General features: G+C 41.3%; 1 protein-coding gene across 5 annotated transcripts in view; it reads right to left on the minus strand.

The window, feature by feature from the left end:
* The window catches only part of ALG5 (ALG5 dolichyl-phosphate beta-glucosyltransferase), a 107500-nt gene that overhangs the window by 60506 nt on the left and 20136 nt on the right, over positions 1–26858 (minus strand). For all 5 annotated transcript variants that reach the window (XM_036454981.2, XM_036454982.2, XM_036454980.2 and 2 more), the window contains one exon: positions 25557–25670. In XM_036454981.2, coding sequence (XP_036310874.1) covers positions 25557–25670 — 114 coding nt within the window. The remainder of the gene's footprint in view (positions 1–25556; positions 25671–26858) is intronic.

Raw genomic sequence — 26858 nt, forward strand, 5'->3', positions numbered from 1 at the left:
GCTTTTCATGATTTACTCAGAAGTAGAAGAATAATTTTTTTAGGAAGAGTGAACATCTGGGGATGTGCCTGCAACTAAGGTACATGCCCTTGACCGGAATCGAACCCAGGACCCTTCAGTCCACAGGCTGACGCTCCATCCACTGAGCCAAACTGGTTTCGGCTGTTGTGTAGTTTTCAGTGTACAGTCTCTTACTTTGTTAAATGTACTTCGATGTGTTTTGTACTTTTTTATGCTATTGTAAATGGGATTCTAAAATTTATTATTGTACTCTTCATTGCTTGCTAGTATAGAGAAATACAATTTATTTTATATATAAAAAAATAAAAAATAAAACCGTACATCTATAGATGAGGACAATGGCGGGGGGGGGGGGGGGTAGGGTAGAGAGGGGGCAGGAACCAGGTGGAAGGGAGCTATGAGGGGAAAAAAGGAGAAACAATTGTAATAATCTGAGCAATAAAGATTTATTTAAAAAAAAATAAAAGGATTCAAGTATAATATTATGAAAACTGCACTAACATAATATCACAAAAGTTGTAAGAAATATTAAAATCTGCAAGTAACAGGAAAAAAATAAATCAATAAAGTTTTCTTTCTCGCCATGAAAAAGTTTTAAGAAATTTAGAAATGTGTCTAGGATCTGTGCTTGTGTAAAGAGAAAAAGCTAGTTTGGGACAAAATGTGCACACGATCCAATTTCAGATATTAGATAGGTCTTTTAAAAAAATATATATTTTATTCATTTTTTACAGAGAGGAAGGGAAAGAGATACAGAGTAGAGAGTTAGAAATATCGATGAGAGAGTCATCAATCAGCTGCCTCTTGCATGCCCCCTACTGGGGATGTGCCTGTAACCAAGGTACATGCCCTTGACCAGAATCGAACCCGGGACCTTTCAGTCCGCAGGCCGACACTCTATCCACTGAGCCAAACCGGTTTCGGCCAGATATTAGATAGGTCTTAAAGTGGACTTGACAATTTACAAGGGCTAGAGAAATGAAAAACCCAAGACTGGTTGTTTTTCCTAAGAAAAATGGTGAATTTGACCCAAGGAAAGAAATTCAAGCTAGTTCCAGCAATAGTATTCGTATTTCTATAATAAAGAGTGGTTTTTAAAATGCTAATGAAGGGTGTAAAAATTGAACTTTAAGGCCTTTATAAAAATCAGTGAATTGTTTTTGTTACAAAAATTGCCAATGAAAATGCCCTACCAGACTGTTGTACTGATTTTTCTACAGTATTTCCAAATCTGCCGCTATAACACTGTAATTTTCGGTACTTCGTTTAGTATGTGAAAAAAGAAAGCGTCACTGTAAGGTCAGGCCTGTTTCTAACTGCCCAGGAAACGGCCAAGAGATTGCAATCTCAACCTTATGTTTGCATTTCCCCAGGCCAATTTCCCCAGGCCACCTGGGTGTGGTTTCTGCCTATAAAAGCTTGTAACTAACCTCTGTTCAGGGCTCTCAAGCGGCAGTCTTTTTCTGGACTGCTGCTTGTGGGTCCCTGCGCAGCGCTTGGAATAAACCTCCTGCTCTTTGCATCAAGACTCGGGCTCTGCGTTTGATTTGGGGTCGCCTCTCATCCTTTGGACCGGGGGTCTTTCAGGCCTTACATTCTGGGGGCTCGTCCGGGATGGAGCGGTCCCCCCCTCAAGCCCAGAACCGATCTTGGAGGTAAGAAGGGGTACCCCGAAGTTGTCTGTCTTTGTCTTGTGTTCTGTTATCTGATCTGGTTCTGTGTGCGCACTTCTGTAATCTGATCTGGTTCTGAGTTCGCAGCCGTTCGGCAACTCGTGAGGGTGGCCGAACAGTGGTCGGTAGACGTGTCGGAGGGCCACAGGCTGCAACCCTGGGGGACGCCCCAAGGGTGCAGGAGAGCCAGGGGCGCCTGGCGGTCTCCTATCAGGTGTCGGGTTCGAGTCCCGGCAATCAGGTGTCGGGTTCGAGTCCCGGCAATCAGGTGTCGGGTTCGAGTCCCGGCAATCAGGTGTCAGGTTCGAGTCCCGGCAATCAGGTGTCGGGTTCGAGTCCCGGCGAAGATCGGATAGGTTTGGCTACTGAGAAAGTGAGGCAGCCGCGACCGTCTGCCCCAATCGTGTGTTTGTGGAAGAGATTCAAGTGGAGACTCCTTGGCTCTGTCTGGGTTTGGAGTCTGGAGATTCCCTGGTTCTGGTCTGAGTGAGTGTTTTGTGAGTGTTGAGAGAGTGCGGCCGCAATCGAGTGTGTGGGAATTGGTAAAAGTGCAGTGTTTTTGTTTTTACTCTTTTGGATTTGTTTTGGAATTATTTGTTGCCTAACAAATTGGGAAGAAAGAGAAAAATGGGGCAAGGAAACTCAAAGGAAAGTCACCTAAGTCCCCTTGAATGCATGGTTAAAAATTTTCCGGACTTCAAAAAACGAGGTGAAGGCTATGGTGTTTCGGTAGATGCCTTCACTCTCCGGAGACTGTGAATTGGAGTGGCCGACATTTGGGGTTGATTGGCCTTCAACAGGGACCCTAGACATGGGGCCCTACACGGGAGTCCGGCGGATAGTCTATAGGAGCCCTGGGCATCCGGACCAAATTCCATACACTGATATCTGGATTGATGTTCTTTTTGATAACCCCAAATGATTGAAGGAGTGTGGTTGTCTCCTTGACAAAGGAAAATTGGGAAAGAGACCTCCCAGGTCCATCTTACTCGCCCGGCCACAGGCGAGCAGAGAGAAAGAAAGAAACCTTTAATTTGTTTAAAGCTGAGTGCTCTGGTGGCAGCACCGCCTTCGTCACCTGGGACCCGTTTGCTCCCTGCCTCCATTCACCTCCAGGAGTTGAGTAGCTGGAGGCAGCAGATAAATTAAAAACTGGTTTCCCAAGTCATTGTAAGCAGCTCTTGAAATTCCCCGCCATGAGGCGGAAACTAGATGGTAATGGTAACAAGTTTATGTGAATGGTGGTGAATGGCCCTGAATGGCCAGGAATCTTTAGGTAAAGAATGTGTTCATTTGCATTTGAATGCTGCTCCAGCAGCCCACAATGGTTAGTCTTCCTTGTCATTGGTATCAGCTAAGCAGAGTCATATAGCTACTTAAGTATGAATTGTGATTGACCTATGATTTTCTGACATTGTCTTAAATCCTAGTAAACTGCCTCTGGTGTGGAGAGGTCTAGGGGAGGCCGGAGAGCGAAAGACTATTAGTTCTCCTACAAAGAGATTATTCAGTGCTTTGTTTGAACTTGCCAGCTTTAAAAGTTCAAAATATAAATTGAATTAGGAAAAGTTAATTGCAGTAACTAGATGCCTAGAATATGGCAGGCTAAACTGTATTATATATGTTTAGAATAAGCAGTAATGATTCTCATTTGTCAGATGAAAAAGTATGTAATGCTTACACTTAAGAAATTATTCTAAGTCGGGTTTTCTGAAGTAATGTTTAATGTAACATGAAACTTTTGTATTTGATTTGTTTTGTTTTGCTTTTTTCATATGCCATTGTTGTCAATTTGGGCTTGTACCTGCATCTTGTATTTTGTACATTTGGTTGTTTAAACTTTGGGAATCATTTTTGGTTTCAGCCATGTGTATCTACTTTATAGGCTTAAGTAGACTTCATCACAAAGGTTTATAATTTATTTAGAATTGTGTTAAAACAATGTGAAAACGTGGTTTAACCCCCCGTAACTGCTTGGACACTTTTCACCGTGTTCTATTAGGGGATTTAAAGGCACAGTTAAAATTCTCCTGTGCCCCTTTTCAGTCTTATCAGAATCTGAGATCTTTATCTGTAGGAAGAATGTGGCAGTTTAAAATTCAAGCGGCTATTGGGAACAGAGTGCTAGACCTGCTCTCTCTTCCCTCTGCCTTTCCTAAATATTCTAAAATAACGGTTATAGATTTTTGAAAGACATAGGAAGAAGGTTTAAGAGCTAATGTAAAATAGTGAAAGTTTTTATAAAAGTTATACATGTGATGAGAAGGTAGGGAGCGACTGACAGTCTATCTCCAGATTCTAGTGGCCGGCCTCAGAGGAGCCGCGCGTCGGCCCACCAATTTGGCTAAGGTAAGGGATGTCCTTCAGGGACCCACGGAGCCTCCCTCGGTCTTTCTTGAGCGACTAATGGAAGCATTCAGGCGGTACCCTGCGACCGAGTGGCAGCGGGCTTCGGTGGCTATGGCCTTTATTGGCCAATCTGCTTTATACTTTGCAGGACTTAGTTAAGGAGGCAGAGAAGGTGTAGACAGGAGAAGAATCTCACGCGCATCTTGGCAGCAGTGGTAGGTGATAAGGGAGAGGTAAGGGTAGAACCTAAGCGATCGCCTCCCACTCGACCGAGATCAATGTGCCTACTGTAAAGAAAAAGGACACTGGAAGAGAGAATGCCCAAGAAGGCAGAGAAAGGAGAAGGAAGCCAAGACCATTTTGGCCTTTCATGAGGACAGTGACTGAGGGGGACGGGGCTCGGAACCCCTCCCTGAGCCCAGGGTAACCATCCAAGTGGAGGGGAAACCAGTAGAATTTCTGGTGGACACAGGAGCACAATAAAAGCTCCCTTGGGGCCGATATCTAAGAAAACTTCTTGGGTCATTGGGGCCACCGGTAATGAGCAATACCCGTGGATGACTAACCGGACTGTAGATCTTGGGACTGGGACGGTCACCCACTCTTTCCTTGTGACCAAAGTCTCTTGTTGGACGAGGGGAGAGTCCAATTCGGGGCCCCCGTGACATTGAATCCTGCCTCTCTGCTACCAGAAGCAGACTTGGAAAAGAGAGAGATTCTGCATTCCTGTCAGAAGATATTGGCTGAAGAAACGGGGGCCAGGCGGGATCTCAGAGACACACCCCTACCCGGGTCCCCCCTCACTTGGTTCACAGATGGCAGCAGCTACCTCTCGGACAGGAAGAGGAGGGCAGGAACCGCGGTAGTCAGCACGGATGAGGTAATCTGGTCTAGCAGTCTGCCAGAAGGCACCTCAGCACAGAAGGCAGAACACAAGCCCTCAGGTTGGCTGAAGAGTCAACATCTACACTGACAGCAGAGGCCATACATGCCCCCAAAGAAGTTGCCCAGGGCACCAACAGGGGACGTCTGAGGTGGCGGAAGGGAACAGGAAGGCAGATGTTGAAGCAAAACAGGCTGCCTTGGGACTAAACATCCTGCCGCTAGCAAAAGTCTCTTTGGACCCTCCTAGGTCCTTCTCTTACTCCCCAGAAGAGGAGGGGGAGATGGCCAGAAAGCCTGGCAAATACGTCAAGGATAAGTACGGGGTCTGAAAGGATAAGGCAGGTGAGAAGATAATCGTCCCTGAAGAAATGGCAACACCGCCTCACCCATCTGGGTCCAAAATCCGAAAGCTCACCTCCCTAGCCGAGAGAACTGTCGCTAGCTGCAAGGCATGAAATTCCCACCCCTCGAAAGGGAAAGGGGAAATAGGCCGGGCAGCTATTGGGAAGTTGACTTTACGGAAGGAAGTCAAGCCGGCCCGGTAGTCTTTAGCGAAACGGCAACCACAGTAGCCAAGATTGAAGACATCTTTCCCCGGTTTGGAGTTCCAGAGGTAATAGGTTCAGATAATGGGCTGGCATTCATCGCCCAGGTAAGTCAGAGAATTGCCAAGGTGCTGGGGATTAATTGAAAATTGCATTGTTCATGTAGACCCCAAAGTTCAGGACAGGTAGAAAGGATGAATAGAACGTTAAAAGAGGCTATCATTAAAAGAGGCTATGACTAAATTATCCTTAGAAACTGGCGTGACAGACTGGACAGTCCTCCTTCCCTTTGCCCTATTCCGTGCCCGGAATACGTCCGGGCCCCTGGGAGTAACCCCTTTTGAAATCCTTTTTGGGGCCCCACCACCACTCACTGCTGACCCGTGGACAGAAACTCACGCCCCTCAATCCCTGCTCGCTAGGTTGAAGGCGTTGGAGACGGTCCAAAAGGACGTGTGGGTCCCTTTGGCTGACCACACCAGTTCCAGGTTGGGGACTTTGTCTACGTTCATCGTCACTGGACAGCCAACTTGGAACCCCGGTGGAAGGGACACCCACCGCCATCAAGGTAGACGGCATCGCCTCCTGGATCCATGCCTCTCATGCCAAACCTGCACCACCGCCTGACGATGGATGGACTGTGGAGACTGCTTATAGACACTCTTTGGGGATGGTGGCTGCCACTGACTCCTACTCGCGGCGGGTCTTGATGATGCCCCGCCCAATCAGTTCCCCTTTTATGGGAGAACAAGGAGTGAGGCCCGGCGGTGTGGAGGGGCTGAGGTTTTCTTTTGTAAGAGCTGGTTTCAATAACCCTAGCTGTCTTGCTGGGGCTAGGGGTAACCGCCGGGGTGGGGACTGGGACAGCAGCTTTAATCCAAACCCCACAGTATAGAAGGGCTCAGAGTGGCAATACGAGCCATTGAACAATCCATCACTATCCCTGACCTCGCTGTCTGAGGTAGTAAGGACGGTGGCCTGTGTGCAGCTTTGAAAGAGGAGTGTTGTTTTTATAGATCATTCAGGCATGGTGAAGGACTCTATGGCCAAACTGAGAGAGAGACTAGACAGGAGGCAAAGAGATAGAGAAGCTCAACAGGGGTGGTTTGAAAATTGGTTTAATCGTTCCCCATGGCTCACCACCCTAATCTCCACCTCATGGGGCCTTTGATTACTTCTAACCCTCGGGCCCTGTATCGTAACTGGGCAAGGGGAAACAGAATATGAGTTCCAGGGTTGAAACTCAGTCCTGAGAAGAGGAGGGAATGTAAGGTCAGGCCTGTTTCTAACTGCCCAGGAAAAGGCCAAGAGATTGCAATCTCAACCTTATGTTTGCATTTCCCCAGGCCAATTTCCCCAGGCCACCTGGGTGTGGTTTCTGCCTATAAAAGCTTGTAACTAACCTCTGTTCAGGGCTCTCAAGCGGCAGTCTTTTTCTGGACTGCTGCTTGTGGGTCCCTGCGCAGCGCTTGGAATAAACCTCCTGCTCTTTGCATCAAGACTCGGGCTCTGCGTTTGATTTGGGGTCGCCTCTCATCCTTTGGACCGGGGGTCTTTCAGGCCTTACATCACAAACTAAAAATAACCAACCAATCACGATCAAACCTCATGGTTAGCCATTGCAAATGTTTGCACCCATGTGTCTGAATTGACTTTGTGTGGTTTGACTTGCAAAAAACTCTGAAAATTTACAATGAAAGAAGTGGCTGATGAACCAAGCACTTCAACAGAAACGCGAAGTAGGTCTAGGCTTATCACAGTCCAACAGGTGATCAATACTTTGGTTGATTCAGACTCTGAGGAGTCAGAATTTCATCAATAATATGTTTCCAGTTCAAGAGACACAGACAGTGAGAGCTCGAGTGATGAGAAGAATCTTGAACCTAATAGATCTAGACCTAGATAAATAGTACGAGAAGGGGGGCATGTCCCTCAAACAACTGACGGGGAAGATGTAGGTGGTGATGAAGGTTGGTCAAGGAATTTTGTATCACCAAATACAGATCTCAATTTCAGTGAGGATGAAAAACGCCCAGTGAACATTCCTGTATCTATCACAGAGGAGAGTGATGCGATTGACTTTTTATCCTTGTTTTTGGAGGATACTTTCTGGCAAAATTTGACAGAGAAAACCAAACCCCAGGGCCACCAACTGCATATAGCAAAACCCAACTCCTACAATGCCAAAAATTTCAAGGATGCCACAGTGGAAGAAATGAGGCTTTTCTTGGACTGAGGATCTATATGGAATACTTATGTATAAAGCCCAGCTATCAGGATTATTGGACAAATGAGGGCTCTGACTTTGTTGGATTTACTCCTGGATTTTGAAACGTTATGACTCGAGACAGATTCTTAGAGTTTTTTACACATAACTGATGAGGAAGATACAGATATTGATAAGACAGATAGAATATATAAAGTTAGGCCTTTCTTGGAAAGTCTGCTCCCCAAGTTTATCCACTTCTACCAAAGCAACATTTGAGCATAGACGAGGGGATGATCTTGACAAAAAAACCACTTGGTCATCAAGCAGTATATCAAGGATAAGCCCACAAAGTGGGGCATCAAGTCTTTCCTTCTCTGTGAAGGTGAGACTGGCTACATTTTGAATGCAGAAATCTACACTGGTGCTGCACCAATGTCTATAAAAGACGTGAGTGCAGGAGGAAATACAGTTGTTTGTCTCCTGACCTCATGTGTAACGGAAAATAAATCTCATGTGCTTGTCATGGACTGGTTCTACAACTCTGTAACCCTTGCTAAATATGCACTGTCAGAATTACACACAGGAATTGTGAGAACCCTGTAGCAAAAACAGGAAGCAGTTTCCTAAGTCACTGAAAAGTGTAAAAAAACTTGCTAGGGGTGACAGTCGCTATCTATGTCAAGAAAGTGTAACATGTTTAGTTTGGCAGGATAGAAAGCCCATCACATTTATTTTTTTAAAAATATATTTTATTGATTTTTTACAGAGAGGAAGAAAGAGGGATAGAGAGTTAGAAACATCAATGAGAGAGAATCATTGACCAGCTGCCTCTTGCACCCCCTACCAGGGATGTGCCCGCAACCAATGTACATGCCCTTGACCAGAATCAAACCTGGGACCTTTCAGTCCGCAGACCAATGCTCTACCACTGAGCCAAACCGCTTTTGGCCCATCACATTTATTTTGAAGTACTGCTGAAACCAGTTTGGCTCAGTGGATAGAGCATCAGTCTGTGGACTGAAAGTTCCCAGGTTCAATTCCAGTCAATGGCACGTACGTTGGTAGAAATCTCTCAATGACATTTCTGGCTCTCTATCCCTCTCCCTACCTCTCTGTGGAAAATCAATAAAATAAAATAATAAGTAAATAAATAAATAAAATAAAATAAATAAGAGTTAAAAAAATATTTTGAACTACCACGATCTTGCCCAAAATGTAATAAACAGAAGAAATAAAGATAGCAGTGTGCAAGACATACAGATGCCACAGCTGGTGACAAAAATGACCATATGACCCGCCTTCACTGGTCTCGTCGTCATTACTGCTGGCCCTGGCAGATTTTCATAAATTTTTTTACGTGGGCCAGTTATAATTCTTTTATCTTGTATGCTTCAAAGCAGCAAGCTGCTTCAAAAAGTCAGTTTATTTCACCAGATATATTCAGAAACTGTGCCCGCAACTTATTGGTGGGTACAGGACATCAGCCCATTGCCACCCACAAAAGAAACCCTGCCCTCAATGGATGACCCCAGGCAGTCATTTTCCAGAGATTCCCCCGGGACGTCATCCAATCGTATCTGTGTGTGTGCATGGAAAAGCACTCCAGGTACAACAAGCAAAATCCTGGAGTGTCTTACAAAGACAACCCATGCAAAAGGTGAAGAGCAACATCTGGTGCTCACTTTGCAAGAATTACCTCTGTGTGAAACAAGGCTCATCCTGCTGGGTGGATTGGCACACAAAGGTGGAATATTGGCACTAGATGAAAGGTAGACCTATATTCTACAATGTCTCCAAGTTCCATCTTATTCTAACCACTTGTTTGCATGTAACTAACATTTTTCTATATCTTGTTGATTTTTTTCTCTTTAATGCCCAGGTATAGAGGACAGTTCGGTTCAGGGCCTCAGGTCTGGTAGGGTTAAAATAACTAGAATTAGATTTGAATCTCAGAAATTGTTGAAAAATATATTATAAAAATCTAAATAGTCCAGGTGAAGACTGGCTAAGCCCTTTGTTAACGGAGGAATGGGTAGACACCCTTTCCCCAGAAGAACACGTAATCCAGTTTCTGCCAGCAGCCATCTTAAAAGAATGTGTTAATTTGCATTCAAATGGCTACAAGTTTGCTAGCTGCCCTTCCCAAAGCAGAAAAATTATGCTTGATTTAAAGTTAATTATTGTATTTTTGAAATTTATCCTTAAAAATATTAAAATTTTAGTAACCTAAAGAAATGCTAAATATTTAACATGCTAGCTCTGAAAGTTTAAAGTTCAAATTAAATTGGAAGAAATTATATAGTAGTGGTAATTAAGTGCCTAAAGTATCAAAATTTAAAATGTTTTCTCTAGCAGGTGCCCGGCTAGCTCGGTCAGTAGAGCATGAGACTCTTAAAATGTTTTCTCTAATGATTAGGAATTCAAAATATGATGCTTATTAGTCTAATTTAATAAGAAGGATTAATTCTGTGGTGTGAACCAAAATTTTTAATGCAAAAACAAGTTTAAAATTTAATTGATATCTTAAGATACTTATAAAAAGAATTATAATCTTTAAATCATATATAGATATTTGATGTCTTTTTTTTTTTCGTGTTAAAATTTCAAGGTTTTAATCTAGAGATAATTCTTACAGAGCTCCAAGGGCCTGGAGTAATTCAAAAAATTTGTGCTCTCTTCTTAAAGGAAATATTTTGAATTTAACCCATCTAATATACTTGAAATTGCATGGAAAGCTTTATAAAAAAAAATTAATAATTATATTTTACTTATAAATATTATGAAAGTTTTGGCCTCTAAGGAGGACAAAACAACATTATAAATAAAGTCAAATTTTTAACAGCAGAATTTTAAAACAATTTAAAATGACAAAAAGCCCATAGCTGCCTGCATTTTTAATTAGGTTGATGGTGGAGTTGCTTTTGTGCCTTGCGAATCAGATGTAAACATTTACTAAGTTTGCTTTGCTTTTTTAAAATTAAAGATATCTACTTTAATTACTTTTAAAAATTAGCTTTTAAAAATATAATCAAGATCTCATATAAATTAAGTTATATCTATCAACCAGAAACAGCTAGTGAGATTTCTGTTTGTCTGCAGTGTGATTTTGGCTTTCACAGTTTATACAGTCACCCATGAGGACTGCTTGACTTGGCAGCTGCCATGTTGGCCTCATGGCTTGCCGCTCCCCTAGGGGCTGCCATTTTGAAAAAGTAAAGGCCAACCCCTCTCTTTGAGACCTCCCATGATCCCTCTGTATATGAAAATAAGCCTAAGGGGATACTCTTTAAACATAAAATTCTAGCTTAATTAAAAGAAGAAATTTTAAATTTGGAAAACTTCCACTAATAGTTACAGGGTAGACTAAGATTGTTGTTAAAGTATTAAACATGACAGTAAAATAGTAGCCTTAAAGAAAGACAAAGAGTGTTAAATGAAACTACCTGTAGCCTGAAAAATTATTTTGGAAGGAAATAAAGAGAGGTTTTCTTCAAACATCTGAAGAACTATAATTAAAAGTCAAAACATTTGGCCTCATAAACTGAAGTAAATAATTTGTGTCTTTGTTTCCCTGACAAACCTTATGTTAAATTACTTAAAGATTAATTGAAGAAGTCTAATTAATATCATTTATTGTCCATAACCTAGGACAAGTGAAGTTAAAAAAATAAATCTTATTTCAGATTAAATTGGCTAATTGAAATAAGTAAATATTCATAAAAACTTAATTGTACTGCACAGAAAACCTTACTAAAGTATTAACTAAAATTTTTATTGATAGTTCATCTCATAGTAAAATTGCTTAACATGCTGTGAATCAAAAGCAATAGTATTTCTGTACAAAAATTAAAATAAAAGTTATCAAGACTGCATTAAAAAAAATTCCAAAAGCCTCCTAATATTTAAATAAAAAAGGAGGGATACTGGAAAAATATCCTGTAAATAAATTACGTCAAAAATTTATTACCTTGAAAATTAATTTTCTTTTTTAATACTGATTTCAAGACATCCATGAAAAATCACATGGTGTCAAAATAAGCCAAAGGAAAATCATTTGGGAAAAATAAAAAGGATCCTAAATCTAATTTATAGAAAAGACCCCTTTATTAACCTTTGGATGAGAATATGTTTGTATATTTCCAGAAAAGCCCATGTGGATTCCTGCAACAATGGATCCCATAGAGAAACTAACCAGTCTGCTCCAGCCATAAAGATAAGAGGAAAAACAGTCCAGTAATGAAGATAGTAAAAACACCTTGCCATACTAGCAGTCAGCAGCTGTGCATCACTGCAGGTTGCCCAGGACCAAACCAGAGAGGGTCAGACCTGAATTGCCACCATTTGCCCACCATCCAGAACTGAAATATCATTTATGACACGTACACATAAGAACTGTTGGACACTGAAGTTGGAACTCAAACCTATGGACATTGAAATTGGGACTCAGAAAAACTGTTGGCCCAGAAAGAAACTTACTACAGACTGATTCATTTGCCTCTCAGCATAACTACTGTTGCTTGTCTTATTTTTGTTCTCATATGTTTATTTCTAGTCTGCAGATGCAAAATTTTTAAGGAAAAAAATGTTGGAAGCCACCCATTGACTTCACTAACAGAGGTGTGGACAAGAAACCTAAAAGGCTGGTCAACCTTGAAGCTCTGAAAGGTCAGAGCCAACCACCCACTGTCTAGTTGAGACAATGTCAGCTAAAGCAACCTCCACCTATTAATCTTATATAAACCCTTGCTGATTGACTATTACTGAAATTGCCTGCCTAAAAGCTATGGGTGTATCCCATCCTTCCTAATAAAAGAGTAATATGCAAATTGAACATACTATCTGATACACCCACAAGCCACACCCACCAGCCAATTAGAGTGAGTATATAAATAAACCCAATCAAGATAGCTACAGCTACAGAGAACAGGAAGAAGGCTTGAGTTTCCCAGGTAATGGAGGAAGCCAAGCTTTCCGCCTGACCTTGCCAGCCTAAGCCTCCACTCCAGGCTACAAAGTTTCAATTATAGAAGGTAAACAAATCCAAACAGAAATGGCACAGCCACAGACCTGGAAAGAGTGGGAGGCTAGGGTTGACCTCAGCAATGGAAGAAGCAAAGCTTTCTGCACACCCTTGCTGGCCTAGGCCTCCACTCCAGGGTACAAAGTTTCAATTATAGAAGATACATAAGTCTCCACAGAAATGGCTGCTGCCCATGGAGCAAGCAGGAGGATTGGCTCTGCTCCAGGCTACAAAGTTTCAATTGTAGAAGGTAAATAAACTCTAGATACCAGGGCCTCTGCTTGGGTCACTGGGGGCCATGGCCAGCCTGCAAACCACCACAGGCCCCTCGCTCAGGCCACTCCACGCCCCAATGGAACTCCAACCCTGATCTGGGACACCTTTCAAGGCAAACCAGCTGGCCCCCACCCGTGCACCAGGCCTCTATCCTATCTAATAAAAGAGTCATATGCAGATTGACCATCACTCCAACACACAAGATGGCTGCCCCCATGTGGTCCAAGATGGCTGCCCCCATGTGGTCAAAGATCCTGCCCCCATGACACAAGATGGCCACCAGAAGATGGCCAACAGGGGAGGGCAGTTGGGAGGCACCAGCCTGCAAGGGAGGACAGTTGGAGTAGATCAACCCTGCAGGGGAGGGCAGTTAGGGGTGACCAGGCCGACAGAGGAGAGAAGTTGGGGGCAAACAGACTGGCAGGGGAGCAGTTAGACATCAATCAGGCTGGCATGGGAGTGGTTAGGGGGTGATCAGGCTGGCAGGCAGAAGCAGTTGGGGCAATCAGGAAGGCAGTTGGGAGCTAGCAGCCCTGGATTGTGAGATATATGTCCGATTGCCCGTTTAGATCTTACTGTGATCGGGGCTAAACAGGCAGTCAGGCATCCCTCAAGGGGTCCCAGATAGAGAGAGTGCAGGATGGACTGAGGGACACCCCCCTCCCCCCCGCACCTGTGCACAAATTTTGTACCCTGGGCCTCTAGTAGTCTTAATAAAAGGGATAGCAAGGCCAGAGTAGGGCGGACTCCTTTCCCTTGAGTTGGGCTCCCACCTGCCCCCAAATATTCCCAAATTTATACTTTCTTGTCTAGTCTCTTTCATTTGCGTGTGGCCTCCTCCAAAGCCCAAACCCTGAACCTGAACCCTGAACCACACAGGATGTAAAAGGGGTTCTCTACAATTGATGCTTCTATCTCTCTCTCTCCCCCCCGTCTTTTTTATTAAAAAAAAATCAATAAACACACACACACACACACACACACACACACACACACACATATATTTTTTAAAGCTCAGGATCTGGTAAACTCATCAATTAATCTTATTTCTCAAAATGGCTTTTTTATTTATTTTTTTAAATCCTCACCCAATGATATGTTTGTTGATTTTAGAGATGAATCGAGAGGGTTTAAGAAAGAGAAATATTGATGTGAGAGAGAAACATTGATTGGCTGCCTTTTCTGCCCTGACTGGGGGTTGAGCCACAAATCTAGGAATGCGCCTTATTGGGAATTGAATCTGCAACCTTTTCAGTGTATGGGGCAATGCTCCAACTAACTGAGTAATGGGGCCAGGGCTCTATATGGCTTTTAAAAATCAGGAGTGGCACAAAAATTTTCTTCATTTCCTACCCTGTACCTTTTTTTTTTTTTTTTTTAACATAAATGTTGATACTGAATTTGTTTGTAATTGTCAAATGTTGAAAACAGCCCAAATGCCCTTCATCAGTTGAATGAATAAACAATCTCAGATGCTCCCATACAATGGCATACTACTTAGTAATTGAAAGGACCAAATTATTGATATGTACAGTAGTACTGATAAATCTCAAATGCATTATGCTGAGTGAAAGTCAAACTTTACTTTTAGTTTTTCAAACAACAGATATTTATTTTTCAAAGTTCTGGAATCTGAAAGTACAGGATCAAGGTGCTGGCTAATTTGGTTCCTGGTGAAAGTTCTCTTCCTGCCTACAGACAATCACCATTTTGTTAACTCCTTATATGGATGAGAGAGATATCTCTCATTTATCTTCTTATAAGTGTGAGTGGCAAAGGGCGCGAGAATGATAACGGTGATTGGAACTTAGTTCAGCTACCTGGTACTTGAGCTCGGGCTAAGAAAGAATTCAGAACCACCACTAAAATAAAAGCAAAGAAGAAAACCAAGATGGCGTCGTAGGTGAGCAACTAATCTGCCACCTCTCACAACAATTTCAAAACTACAACTAAAGGACAAAACATCTACCACACAAAACCATGGGAAAGCTGGCTGAAAGAGAAAGGAACACAAGCACTGAAAAGCTGGAAAGCCTAGGTACGAAGACAAGCAAATCGGGGCTGGTGGCGGGCAACTGGGCGCGTGGCTTTTTTTTCAACCCGAAGGGAAACAAGCTCCTGATCACTTTGAAATCCAGTTTCTGGAGTCACATGGGGGACTCAGATGGCTAGGGGAGAAGCTGGTCTGTCAGCCATTGGGTCCGAAAGTGAGAAAGACTTTTTTGCAGAGATGCACGCAGCAACCATTGTTTACTGCACTGGAGCGCGCAGACTTGGAAACACTAAAGGCAGAGACGGCTGATGGCAGCCATTGCTGTTTGCTACACCCCAGCCTAGTGATGTCCTGAGATCCCACCCCGCCCTGAGACTCCGCCCCGCACATTCTACAAACCGGCCCAGGCTCCATACAGCTGCTTTTGCATAAGCAGCAAAAATGCTTAGAAAAGGAATGAGATCTCAAACAAAAGAAATGGAGGGAAACAAAAGACTGGATATAGAGTTCAAAACCATGGTTATAAGGTTTTTCAAGAATTTCCTAGAAAAAGCCAATAAATTTAAGGAGACCCTTGAGGGTATAAAAAAGAAATTAAACCAGCTAAAAATTAAACATACACTGATTGAAATAAAAAATATTATCCAGACACCCGACAATATACCAGAAGAATGCAAGAATCAATTCAAAGATCTGGAATACAAAGAGGCAAAGGACACTCTTCCGGAGAATCGAGAAGAGAATCCAGAAAGTTGAAGATAGTGTAAGAAGCCTCTGGACAACTTCAAGCATACCAACATCAGAATTATGGGAATACCAGAAGGAGAGAGAGAGAGCAAGACACTGAAAACCTATTTGAAGAAATAATGATCGAAAACTTCATCCACCTGGTGAAAGAAATAGACTTACAAGTCCAGGAAGCGCACAGAACTCCAAACAAAAGGAATCCATAGAGGACCACACCAAGACACATCATAATTAAAATGCCAAGGGCAAAAGACAAAGAGAGAATCTTACAAAGCAGCAAGAGAAAAACAGTTACCTACAAGGGAGCACTCATACGATTATCAGCTGATTTCTCAACAGAAACGATGCAGGCCAGATGGGAATGGCAGGAAATATTCAAAGTGATCAATAGCAAGAACCTACATCCAAGATTACTCTACCCAGCAAAGTTATTCAGAACTGAAGGGCAGATAATAATAAACTAAAGGAGTACATTACCACCAAACCAGAATTATATGAAATGCTAAAAGGTGTTCTTTAAAAAGAGGAAAAAAGATAAAAATGAGGAACAACAAATACATATCTATCAACAAGTGAATCTAAAAGTCAACTGAATTAAAAATCTGAGGAACAGAATAAACTGGTGAGTATAGTAGAATCAGGGGCATAGAATGGGAGGGGATTGATAATTCTCAGGGGGAAAGGTGTGTCTGTGTAAGGCACATGTGTCAAACACAAGGCCCGCGGGCCAAATCCGTCCCGCCAGGCCTTGCAATGTGGCCCGCACAGCGCTGTCATCACTGCACTCCGCTGCGTTTCCATCACAATGACAGTTTATGACTGTTCAGTAAACCATTCGGCCCGCGATTTAGGCTGGATTTTAGATTTTGGCCCCTTCTCTGATTGAGTTCGACACCCCTAGTGTAAGGGGTACGGGAAGAGACTGAACAAAAATCATATACCTATGGATGAGGACAGTGGAGGGGGGAGGTAAGGGCAGAGGGTGGAGTGGGGACCAGGTGAGGGGAGCTCTGGGGGAGGGGGGGGAAGGAGAAACAATTGTAATAATATGAATAAAGATTTATTTTTTAAAAATAAATAAAATAAAATACAAGCAAAATATGTTTTAGAAAGTCAAAGATGTAGAATAAGTGAGCTGTGAAGGAAGGGAGCCAACTGGGCTGTGTGGGCTCAGGAAACAAGTTATAGAGGCCAAAAAAGAAAAAAAAAAAAAAAAGGGCCCTTGGAGCTTAAGAGGAAAGGCAGAAACACACCCAAAGGAAGAAAGCATAGGCAGCGAGAGGGAAAGAGAGGGAGAGATGGAGGAAGAGAGGGAGGAGAAAGAGAGGGAGCCAGGCCTCTACTTTTTGAAGGTATTGCATGAAGTTGCATAGAAACTTAAAAAAAAGTTCATTGGGGTGACACTGCTAACAAAATTATATAGGTTTCAGGTGCACAATTCCACAACACATCGTATGTACAATGTATTCTGTGTTTAACACCCCAAGTCTTCAAACATTCCCATTCATCCTCTTGATGCCCTCCAAACATCCCCCCATACGTGCTCTCCCTGACAATCACATTTATCTCTGTGGATGAGTTTTTTTTAACTCAATTACTCCAGAGCCCATAACCAGTGCCAACCCCTCCTTCCTGAAACCTATCAGCCTGCTTTTCATTTATGAGTCTGTCTTTATTTTTAGTTCATTGTGTTCATTAGATTCCATATATGAGTGAAATCATATACTATTTGTCTTTCTCTGACTATTTTCACTTAGCAGAATGCTACCCAGGTCCATCCAGGGGTCCTCAAACTTTTTAAAGTGGGGGCCAGATCACGGTCCCTCAGAGAGCTGGAGGGCCAGACTATATGAATTACTAATTCCTACTGTAACACCTCGGCTGCGCTCACTGCCCAAAAAACCTGGCGGGCCGGATCAGACTCCTCTGCGGGCCGCATGTGGCCCGCGGGCCGTAGTTTGAAGACGCCTGACTCTGTCACAAAGGGTAAAACTTCATTTTTTTATAGCCAAGTAGTACTCCATTGTGTAAATGTATCACAATTTCCTTATCTGCTCAACTTCCTTATCTGATGGACACTTAGATGCTTCTAACTCTTGACTACCCTATTTCCCTGAAAATAAGACAGTGTCTTATATTAATTTTTTCTCCCAAAGTTGCGCTAGGTCTTATTTTCAGGGGATGTCTTATCTTTTCAGGCGCTAGGTTTTATTTTCGGAAGATGTCTTATTTTCTGGGAAACATGGTATTGTAAAAAAAGCTGCTATGAACATAGGGGTGCATGTATTCTTTAGAATTAGTACTTCAGGTTTCTTCAGATAAATTCCCAGAAGTGGAATAACAGCTTCAGTCATAGGGCAGTTCCATTTTTAATTTTTTTTAGGTAACTCCATAATGCTTTCCACAGTGTCTGTACCAATCCACAGACCTAGCAACAGTACATGAAGGTTCCCTTTTCTCCACAGAGAAACCAAGAGTTGTTTGTTGACTTATTGATAGGCATTCTGGCAGATGTGAAGTGATATCAAATTGTGGTTTTTATTTACATTTATCTGATGATGAATGAAATTGAGAATCTCTTCATATGTCTCTTGGACATTGGTATGTCATCTTTGGAGAAGTGTCTATTCAGGTTCTTTGCCCATTTATAAATTGAATTGTTTGTTTTTTTGTGTTGAGTTTTATAAGTTCTTTATAAATTTTGCATATCAACATGTTTTCCCATTCAATGGGGAGTATTTTCATTTTGTTGATGGTTTCCTTTGTTGTGCAGAAAATTTTTAGTTTGATGCACTCCAATTTGTTTATATTTTACTAGAGGCTGGTGCATGAAATTTGTACATGGGTAGGGTCCCTATGCCTGGTCGGTGATCAGGCCTAATCTGTAGCGAGACTGGTGGGGTGACTGGGGCCCCTGCTCACACCTGCCTTGGCCTGGTGCTGCTGCTCCAGGCCCAGCCCCTACCATGGGTCAGTCTGTGGGGCAACTGGCAGGACGATTAGGGCTCTTGCTCACATCTACATTGGCCTAGCCCCACACACTCACCTGCTCCACCATCCCACGACATCGCCACTCCTCAAGACATGTCGGGGCCAGCAGTGCCTCCACTCCTGCCCACTGCCACTTCCCCATTGCCAATGCTCCCATGTTCCATGCTGTCCTCTGGTGGTCAATGCAGGTCCAACTCCCACCCGTGGGGATGATTTGAATATTAGGTTTTTATTACATAGAATTTTGTTTCCCTTGACTGAAGTGATACGTAAGAGAAAATACTGCTACAAGAAATGCCCAAGATTTTACTGCCTAGGTTTTTGTCTAGGACTTTTATGGTTTGGAGTCCAACATTTAAGTTTTTAATCCGTTTTGAGTTTATTCTTGTATATGTTTTAAGAAGGTGGTCAGATTCATTTTTTACATGTATCTAATATTCTAAACACTATTTATCGAGTTATTGTTTACCCCATTGTATGTTTTTGCCTTTTTGTCAAATATTAATTAATTATAAAGTCATGGGTTTATCTATGGGCTCCTGTTCTGTTCCATTGCTCTATATATCTCGTTTTATTCCAAAACCACGCTCGTTTGTTTACTATGGCCTTGTAGTAGAGTTTGATATTAGGTAGAGCAATTCTTCCAACATTGATGTTTCTCAAAATTCTTGAGGGTACTTGGGGTACTTAGTATATCCATATAAAGTTTTAGAATATTTGTTCTAGATCTGTGAAACACACCATTGGTATATTCATAGTAATTGTACTGAATCTAAAAATTGCATTGTTGTATTACTGACATTTTAATTGTTAATTATTTATATCTATGAATACAGAATATGCGTACACTTACTTGTGTCTTCTTCAATTTCTTTAGTGACTTATAATTTTCCAAGTACAGGCCTTTTACATTCTTGGTTAAATACATTCCTAGGTATTTTATTCTTTTTACAGCCATTGTGAATGGGATTGTTTTCTTACTTTCCCTTTTTGATAGTCCATTATTTGTATATAAAAATGTTAAGATTTCTGCCGAAGCCGGTTTGGCTCAGTGGTAGAGCGTCGATCTGCAGACTGAAAGGTCCCAGGTTCGATTCCGGTCAAGGGCATGTACCTTGGTTGCGGGCACATCCCCAGTAGGGGGTGTGCAAGAGGCAGCTGGTCGATGTTTCTCTCTCATTGACGTTTCTGGCTATCTCTCTCCCTTCCTCTCTGTGAAAAATCAATAAAAAATATATATATTTTTTAAAAAGTAAAGATTTCTGGATATTTTGTATCCTGTTACTTTAATGAATTCATTTATCAGTTCCAGTAGTTATCTAGTGGAATCTTTAGGGTTCTTTATGTACACTACCATGTCAATTTCAAGTAATAAGTTTTATTTCCTCCTTTCAAATTTCCATGCCTGATTTCTTGTTTGATTGCTATAGCTATGACTTCTAGTACTATGTTGAATAAGAGTGATGAAAAAATACATCTGTCTTATTGCTCATTTCAAGGGAAGCATTTGTAGTTTTTGTGCAATAATTATAATGTTGACTGTATATTTGTGATATATGGCCTTACTTAGCTAGAGGTATGGTCCCTTTATTCCTACTTTGCTGAGAGTTTTTATCATAAATGTGTGTTGGATTTTATCAACTGCTTTTTCTGTATCTATTGATAGGATCATGTGGTTTTATCATTAATTCAGTTTATGTGGTGGATCACATTTACTGATTTATAAATATTTAGTAACTTTGTATTCCTGGGATAAGTCCTACTTGATCATGGTATATGATCTTTTTAAAGTATTGCTAGATAAAGTTTGATAATACTTTGTTGAGAATTTTAGCATCTATGTTTATCAGCAATACTGGCCTATAATTTTCTTTGTAGTGTGTTTATTTGGTTTTGAAATTAGAATAATGCTGGTCTTGCAACATGTGTGGGAGTTTTCTCTCCTCTTGAAGTTTTGGAATACTTTTAGGAGGACCAGTGTTAGTTCTTCTGTGAATTGTTAGTAAAATTAACCTGTGAAATCATCCAATCCAGGAATTTTGTTTAGTGGAAGTTTTTTGATTACTTTTAATTTTATTAATTGTAATATGTCTTTTTTTTACTAATTCAGTTTTGGAAGATTGTATGTTTATAGGAATTTATCTGTTTGTGTCCAGTGTCTAAATTGTAGATATACAGTAGTTTGTAATATTTTCTTATAGTTTTTTTTTTTAATTTATTTGTTGTCAGTTGTTAATTCACTTTCATCTCGATTTTATTTACTTGGGTCCCTTCTCTTTCTTTCTTGATAAGTCTGGTAGAAGGTTTGCCAATCTTGTTTATCTTTTCAAAGAAACAGCTCTTGGTTTCATTATCTTTGTACCTTTTTTTTAAAGACTCCATTTTGTTTATTTCTGCTCTAATTCCTATTTTTACCCCCTTCTACTTACTCTCGTCTTTGTTTGTTCTTTTTCTTTTTCAAGTTCTTTTAAGTGTAAAATTAGATTGTTTCTTTAGATAGGATTGCAATGCTATGAATTCCCTTCTTAGAACTACCTTCACTGTTTTCCATAGATTTTTGACTTGTGTTTTCATTTACATTTGTTTTAAGGTATCTTTTGATTTCTTTCATTGTTGAACCATTCACTGTTTAATAATACCGTATTTTTCGGACCGTAAGACGCTCTGGACCATAAGACGCACCAGTTTTTAGAGAAGGGAAATGAAGAAAAAAAGATTCTGAAACAAATAGTGTCCTAAAATATTTTATGTGCATTAAAACCCAACATCACAGTCATAAACACATGTAATCAACCCTGTAAAGTAAACAGCAGCATTTAGAACCATTTTAGAGCCGGGCAAGCACACAGAGACCACACAGAGCCGGGCAAGTAAAAAAACTTTTTTTTTTAAGTATATGTGTAGGCTATATTTGGACCATAAGATGCAGGGACTTTTCCCCCCCACTTCTGGGGGGAAAAAAGTGCATCTTATGGTCCGAAAAATACGGTATGTCATTTAGCCTCTGTGTCTTTGTGTGTTTTTCAATTTTTTTCTTGTGATAGATTTCTAGTTTCAGACCATAATGGTCAGAGATGATGCTTGATATGATTTCAATTTTCTTTAATTTATTGAGATAGGTTTTGTATTACAACATAGTCTACACTAAAAAATATTCCATGTGCACTTACTGCAGCTTTGGGGTGAAATGCTCTGAAGATATAAATTAAATGCATTTGGTCTATTATGTCATTTAAGGTTGCAGTTTCCTTATCAATTTTTTATCTGGAAGATCTATCTACTGATGTCAATTGGGAGTTAAATTCCCCTACTATGACTGTATTACTTTCTATCTCCCTTTCAATCAAGATTTGCTTTACATTCTTAGATGCTCTTACATTGGGTGCACAGATGTTACAGGGGTTATATTTTGTACTATACTTCTTTGTCTTTTACTATATTGTTTTGAAGTCTGTCAGATAAATTTACTTCTACCCCTTACTTAAAATTTCCATTTGAAAAAGGATTCTTTTCCATCCCTTTTGTTCTGAGGTGTGTCTCCTATAGAAAGCATATATAAGTGTCTTGTTTTCTTATCCATTCTGCTACCTTATGTCTTTTGATTGGAGCATTTAAACCATTTACATTTAAATCGATTATGAATAGGTATGTATTTATTGCCATTTTATTCTTTTAACTATTCTCTCCTTTTCCCTCACTACTTCCTGAAACAGGCCCTTTAATATTTCAAGTAATACTGGTTTGGTGATAAGAGACTCCTTTAGCTTTTTGTTGTTGAGGAACTTCTTTATATGTCCTTCAATTTCTTTTTTTTTTTTAAATATATTTTTATTGATTTTTCACAGAAGGAAGAGAGAGGGATAGAGAGTTAGAAACATCAATGAGAGAAAAACATCGATCAGCTGCCTCTTGCACACCCCCTACTGGGGACATGACTGCAACCAAGGTACATGCCCTTAACCAGAATCGAACTGGGACCCTTCAGTTCACAGGCCGAAGCTCTATCCACTGAGCCAAACCAGTTTTGGCTGTCCTTCAATTTCAATGATAGCCTTGCCAGACAGAGTTGTATTGGTTATAGGTCCTTGCTTTTCATCACTTGAATATTTCATGCCAATCCCTTGGGTAATGAAATGTTTCTGTTGAAAAATCAGCTGACAATTAAAACAGGAGCTCAGTACATAACTAACACTCTTTCTCATACAGCTTTTAAGATTCTCTGTCTTTAATATTTATTATGATGTGTTTGGTGCTGGTTTCTTTTGTCCATCTTGTTTGGGACTCTTTCTGCCTCCTGAACTTGTAAGTCTTTTTAGTTCACCTGTTACGAAAATTTTCAGTCATTATTTCTTCAAATAGGTCTCAATCACATTCTCACTTTCTCTCTCTCTTCAAATAGGTCTCAATTACTTTCTCACTTTTTCTCTCTCTCTTTCTCTCTCTCTTCTCGTACCCCTAAGATGTGGATGTTGTCACACTTCATGTTGTCTCAAAGGTCCCTTAAGCTATCCTCGTTATTTAAAATTATTTTGCTGCTACGATTGGGTATTCTTTTATACTGCCATCAAATCTCGCACCTCTGCTTTATCTAACCAACTGTTTATTTATTCCATTTATTCTTCATTTCTGACTGGTTCTTTTTATGATTTCTATATCCTTTCTCATTCTTATAACAATTACTTCGAATTCTATATCTGATAAATTGTTTGCCTGCATTTCATTTAGCTTTTTTTGAGATTTCTCCTGTTCTCTCATTTGAGATACATTTTGTCTCATCATTTTTGGTGCTTGTTTCTAGTAGTAGACCTGCCATGTTTCCCAGAGTTTATGGGGTGTTGTTCTGTGGATCCAGTGGTCCAGTTTTCATGATCACCTGGGCTGGGCTCTTCATGAATGTCCAATGTGTGGGTTATGTAGGCCCTCCTTATAACTGAGTCTTGATTGCTATTTGTCCATTCATGCGTGAGATTGTCCCTCAGTCTGGCTGACTGAGAGTCTCAACCCCAACCGCAGTGTGTGAGCTGCTGTGCAGGTGTTGACCACAAGAACTGGAATTCACCTAACCAGAGTTTTGTGCCTGCCAAGATTGTCCTTTAGATATGCTTTTTGTAAAGCTTATTGTATCCTGATTTTTTTTTCTATAGCCGACCTCTGGGCATACTGGTTTTGGGCATCTTAGAATGAACTCTGATGCAAGCCAATGCCAGACACTGCTTTTGACTCGCCCTGGGAACCTGTTTGGAACAGTCTCGATATGTTTTCCTCTGTAAAACCTTGACTATATTGCTTTCTTCAGCTACTTGTCAGTCACCTAAGATGATGGTTCTATAATTTAATTGTAATTTCAGTTTGGTCCTAAGAGGTAAGTATAGCTTCCACTTACTCTGTAGTCATCTTAGATCCTTTTATTGGCACATAATCTTTTTTGATTAGTTGCTACTTGTGTTTGCTTTATCACAAACAAGATTCATTTCATATCTTTAGCTGGAAGTCTCAGTCCATGTTTTTAATTTAATATGTACATATTAAATAAGTTAAGCAATTAAAATTAAGTAATTTATAAGTTAAGCAATTAAAAATCAAGAGATGGCCAAAATATTAAACAAGTAATTGTCATCTAAAACTCAGAACATCAGTAAATGTTTATAACAAAACAATTAGCTCTTCTATGGGACTGTACAGAAGAATTTTACACCCAAAATACCTCCTAGTTTTTTAACCTACAGGTAACCTTCATATTTACTTTACTTTAAATCCCATTTATCCTTGATTGAATACAAAGTTTAAATTTTAAACTATACTAGAGGCTTGGAGCACACAATTTTTGCACTCGGGGGAGGAGGGTTTCTCCCCCGCAGTCCAGGAGCCCTCAGGGGATGACTACAGCTTCCCACAGGAATCAAGCCTAAGCTATCAGTCGGACATCCTTAGTGCTGATACAGAGGCAGGAAAGGCTCCCACCACCGTCACTGAGCTAACTAGCCTCTGAGCTTGGCTTTGGGTTGACTGGCACTCCCTATGTGGGAGTGCACTGACCACCAGGGGCAGCTCCTGCATTGAACGTTTGCTCCTTGGTGGTCACTATGCATCATAACAACTGGCCATTCCACTGTTTGGTCTATTTGTGGGCTGCAAGGCTGTGGTGGGCACAGAGGCAAGTCTCAGCCCATCATCCATGCCCCTGTCCAACCCCTCACGCTGTGACCCCTACACCTGTCTGCTAGCAGCCCTGCTCCCGCCACTGCCACTCCCACTGACAGCACTGGCCCTGCTCGCAAATGCTGACAATGTGGAGTGATTGGGCCTGGTGCCAGCAGTGGGTGCAAGCAAGGGTGAAAGTGGAGCCAGTGCAGACAGTTGATGCAAGCAGCGAATGCAGTCCCCGATTGCACCTCAGGTGCAGGGGGAGGTGGAGAAACCCTGAGGGTTAATCAGGGCTGGCAGCCACCACTTGCACCCACTAATGGCACTGAGTGATTGGGATTGGCGCTGGGAGCTCGCAGCAGGTGTGAGCAGGGCTGACACTGGCAGCAGGGGCTGACACTGGCAGCAGATGCGAGCGCCCAGCGGGACCACGGTGCACAGAAGCAAACAATTTTCAGTAAGCACCAGAGGCTTGCCCCAGTGACAGCGACCTGCACCCCACCTTGGTCTGGTGCCCCTGCTCGCCTGCTCTACCATTCTGCTGCAGCCGATACCAGCCATGTTCCGTGCTCCACTGCCTGCTGTGGGCACCCATCATGTTCTATGCACGCCCCTCTTGTGGCCAGTGCATGTCATAGCAGCCAGTTGTTCAGACTTTTGGTCTATTTGCATATTAGGGTTTTATATAGATTTTTATACTCACAGGCCAAGGCTGTAGATCACGAAGTCCCTTTTCTAATTTCTCAACATCTGGAAACTTTGTGGCTCCATCAGCATCCGCCATAAGGATCTTTTCTCCTCGAGAACTGAATACACCCTGTATTAAAAAATTTCAATTAAAACAAAGTTGCTTAAAATTAAGGCTAAATTAAATGAAATACCTGTCTGTTTAGCTTTACTTAAAATATCTAAGGGTGAAATACCACTATGTAATGATAGGAGGAGACCAAAGTTCACTTAAAACAAATTAGATTGATTGGCTCTTCCTACATGTATGTAATGTCTATTTTATAGTTTTAAAAACTTTGTGAGGGTTTTGCTTGCCGAAACCAGTTTGACTCAGTGGATAGAGTGTCGGCCTGGGATAGGTCCCGGGTTCGATTCCAGCCGAGGGCATGTACCTTGGTTGCGGGCACATCCCCAGTAACGGGTGTGCAAGAGGCAGCTGATCGATGTCTCTCGTCGATGTTTCTAACTATCTCTCTCCCTTCCTCTCTGTACAAAATTTAAATAAAATATATATTTAAAAAAATAATAAAATAAACTTTGTGAGGCCATACAACTAATACCTTAGAAGCTAAGAAAATGCCTTTAAATAAATCAAAGATATTCTGAATTAACAGATTAAAAATCTGTTATTAAAAATCATCATATATAACATGTATGCATTGTTTATATATCATGGCACTTAGCACAGCATATCAAGAACATATTTATGGCCTGGCTGGCATGGCTCAGTGGTTGAACATCTACCTATGAACCAGGAGGTCACAGTTCAATTCCCCATCAGGGCACATGCCCAAGTTGCAGCTTGTCTTTTAAATAAATTATTGAATAAAAAAATTCAGAATTTCACTAAATTTTAGAAAATGTGGTTATATCCATATAAACTGAGTGGCCAGATTATTATGACCACCCAATCAGCACTTCTGCTGGGCCACCTTTTGCCTTCAATACCACGGTGATTCTTCTTGGCACTGACTCCATGAGATGCTGAAAGGTGATGCGAGGAATCTGACACGATGCCTGATGAATAGCACCATCCAGTGCTGTGAGATTTGATGGTTGTGGAACCAGCTACCTGATGGCTCTTTTAACTTAATCCCACAAATGCTCAATTGGATTGAGATCTGGTGATTGTGGGGGCCACCTAAGTAAGGTAAAGTCTCCCTCATGTTCTTGAAACCCTCCTGTACAATATGAGCACTGTGGCATGGTGAATTGTCTTATTGGAAGAAGCCATCTACATTCGGATATGCCATCAACATGATAGGATGAACTTGAT

This window comes from Pipistrellus kuhlii, unplaced genomic scaffold (assembly GCF_014108245.1).
Source record: "Pipistrellus kuhlii isolate mPipKuh1 unplaced genomic scaffold, mPipKuh1.p scaffold_m20_p_3, whole genome shotgun sequence".
Classification (NCBI taxonomy): Eukaryota; Metazoa; Chordata; class Mammalia; order Chiroptera; family Vespertilionidae; genus Pipistrellus; species Pipistrellus kuhlii.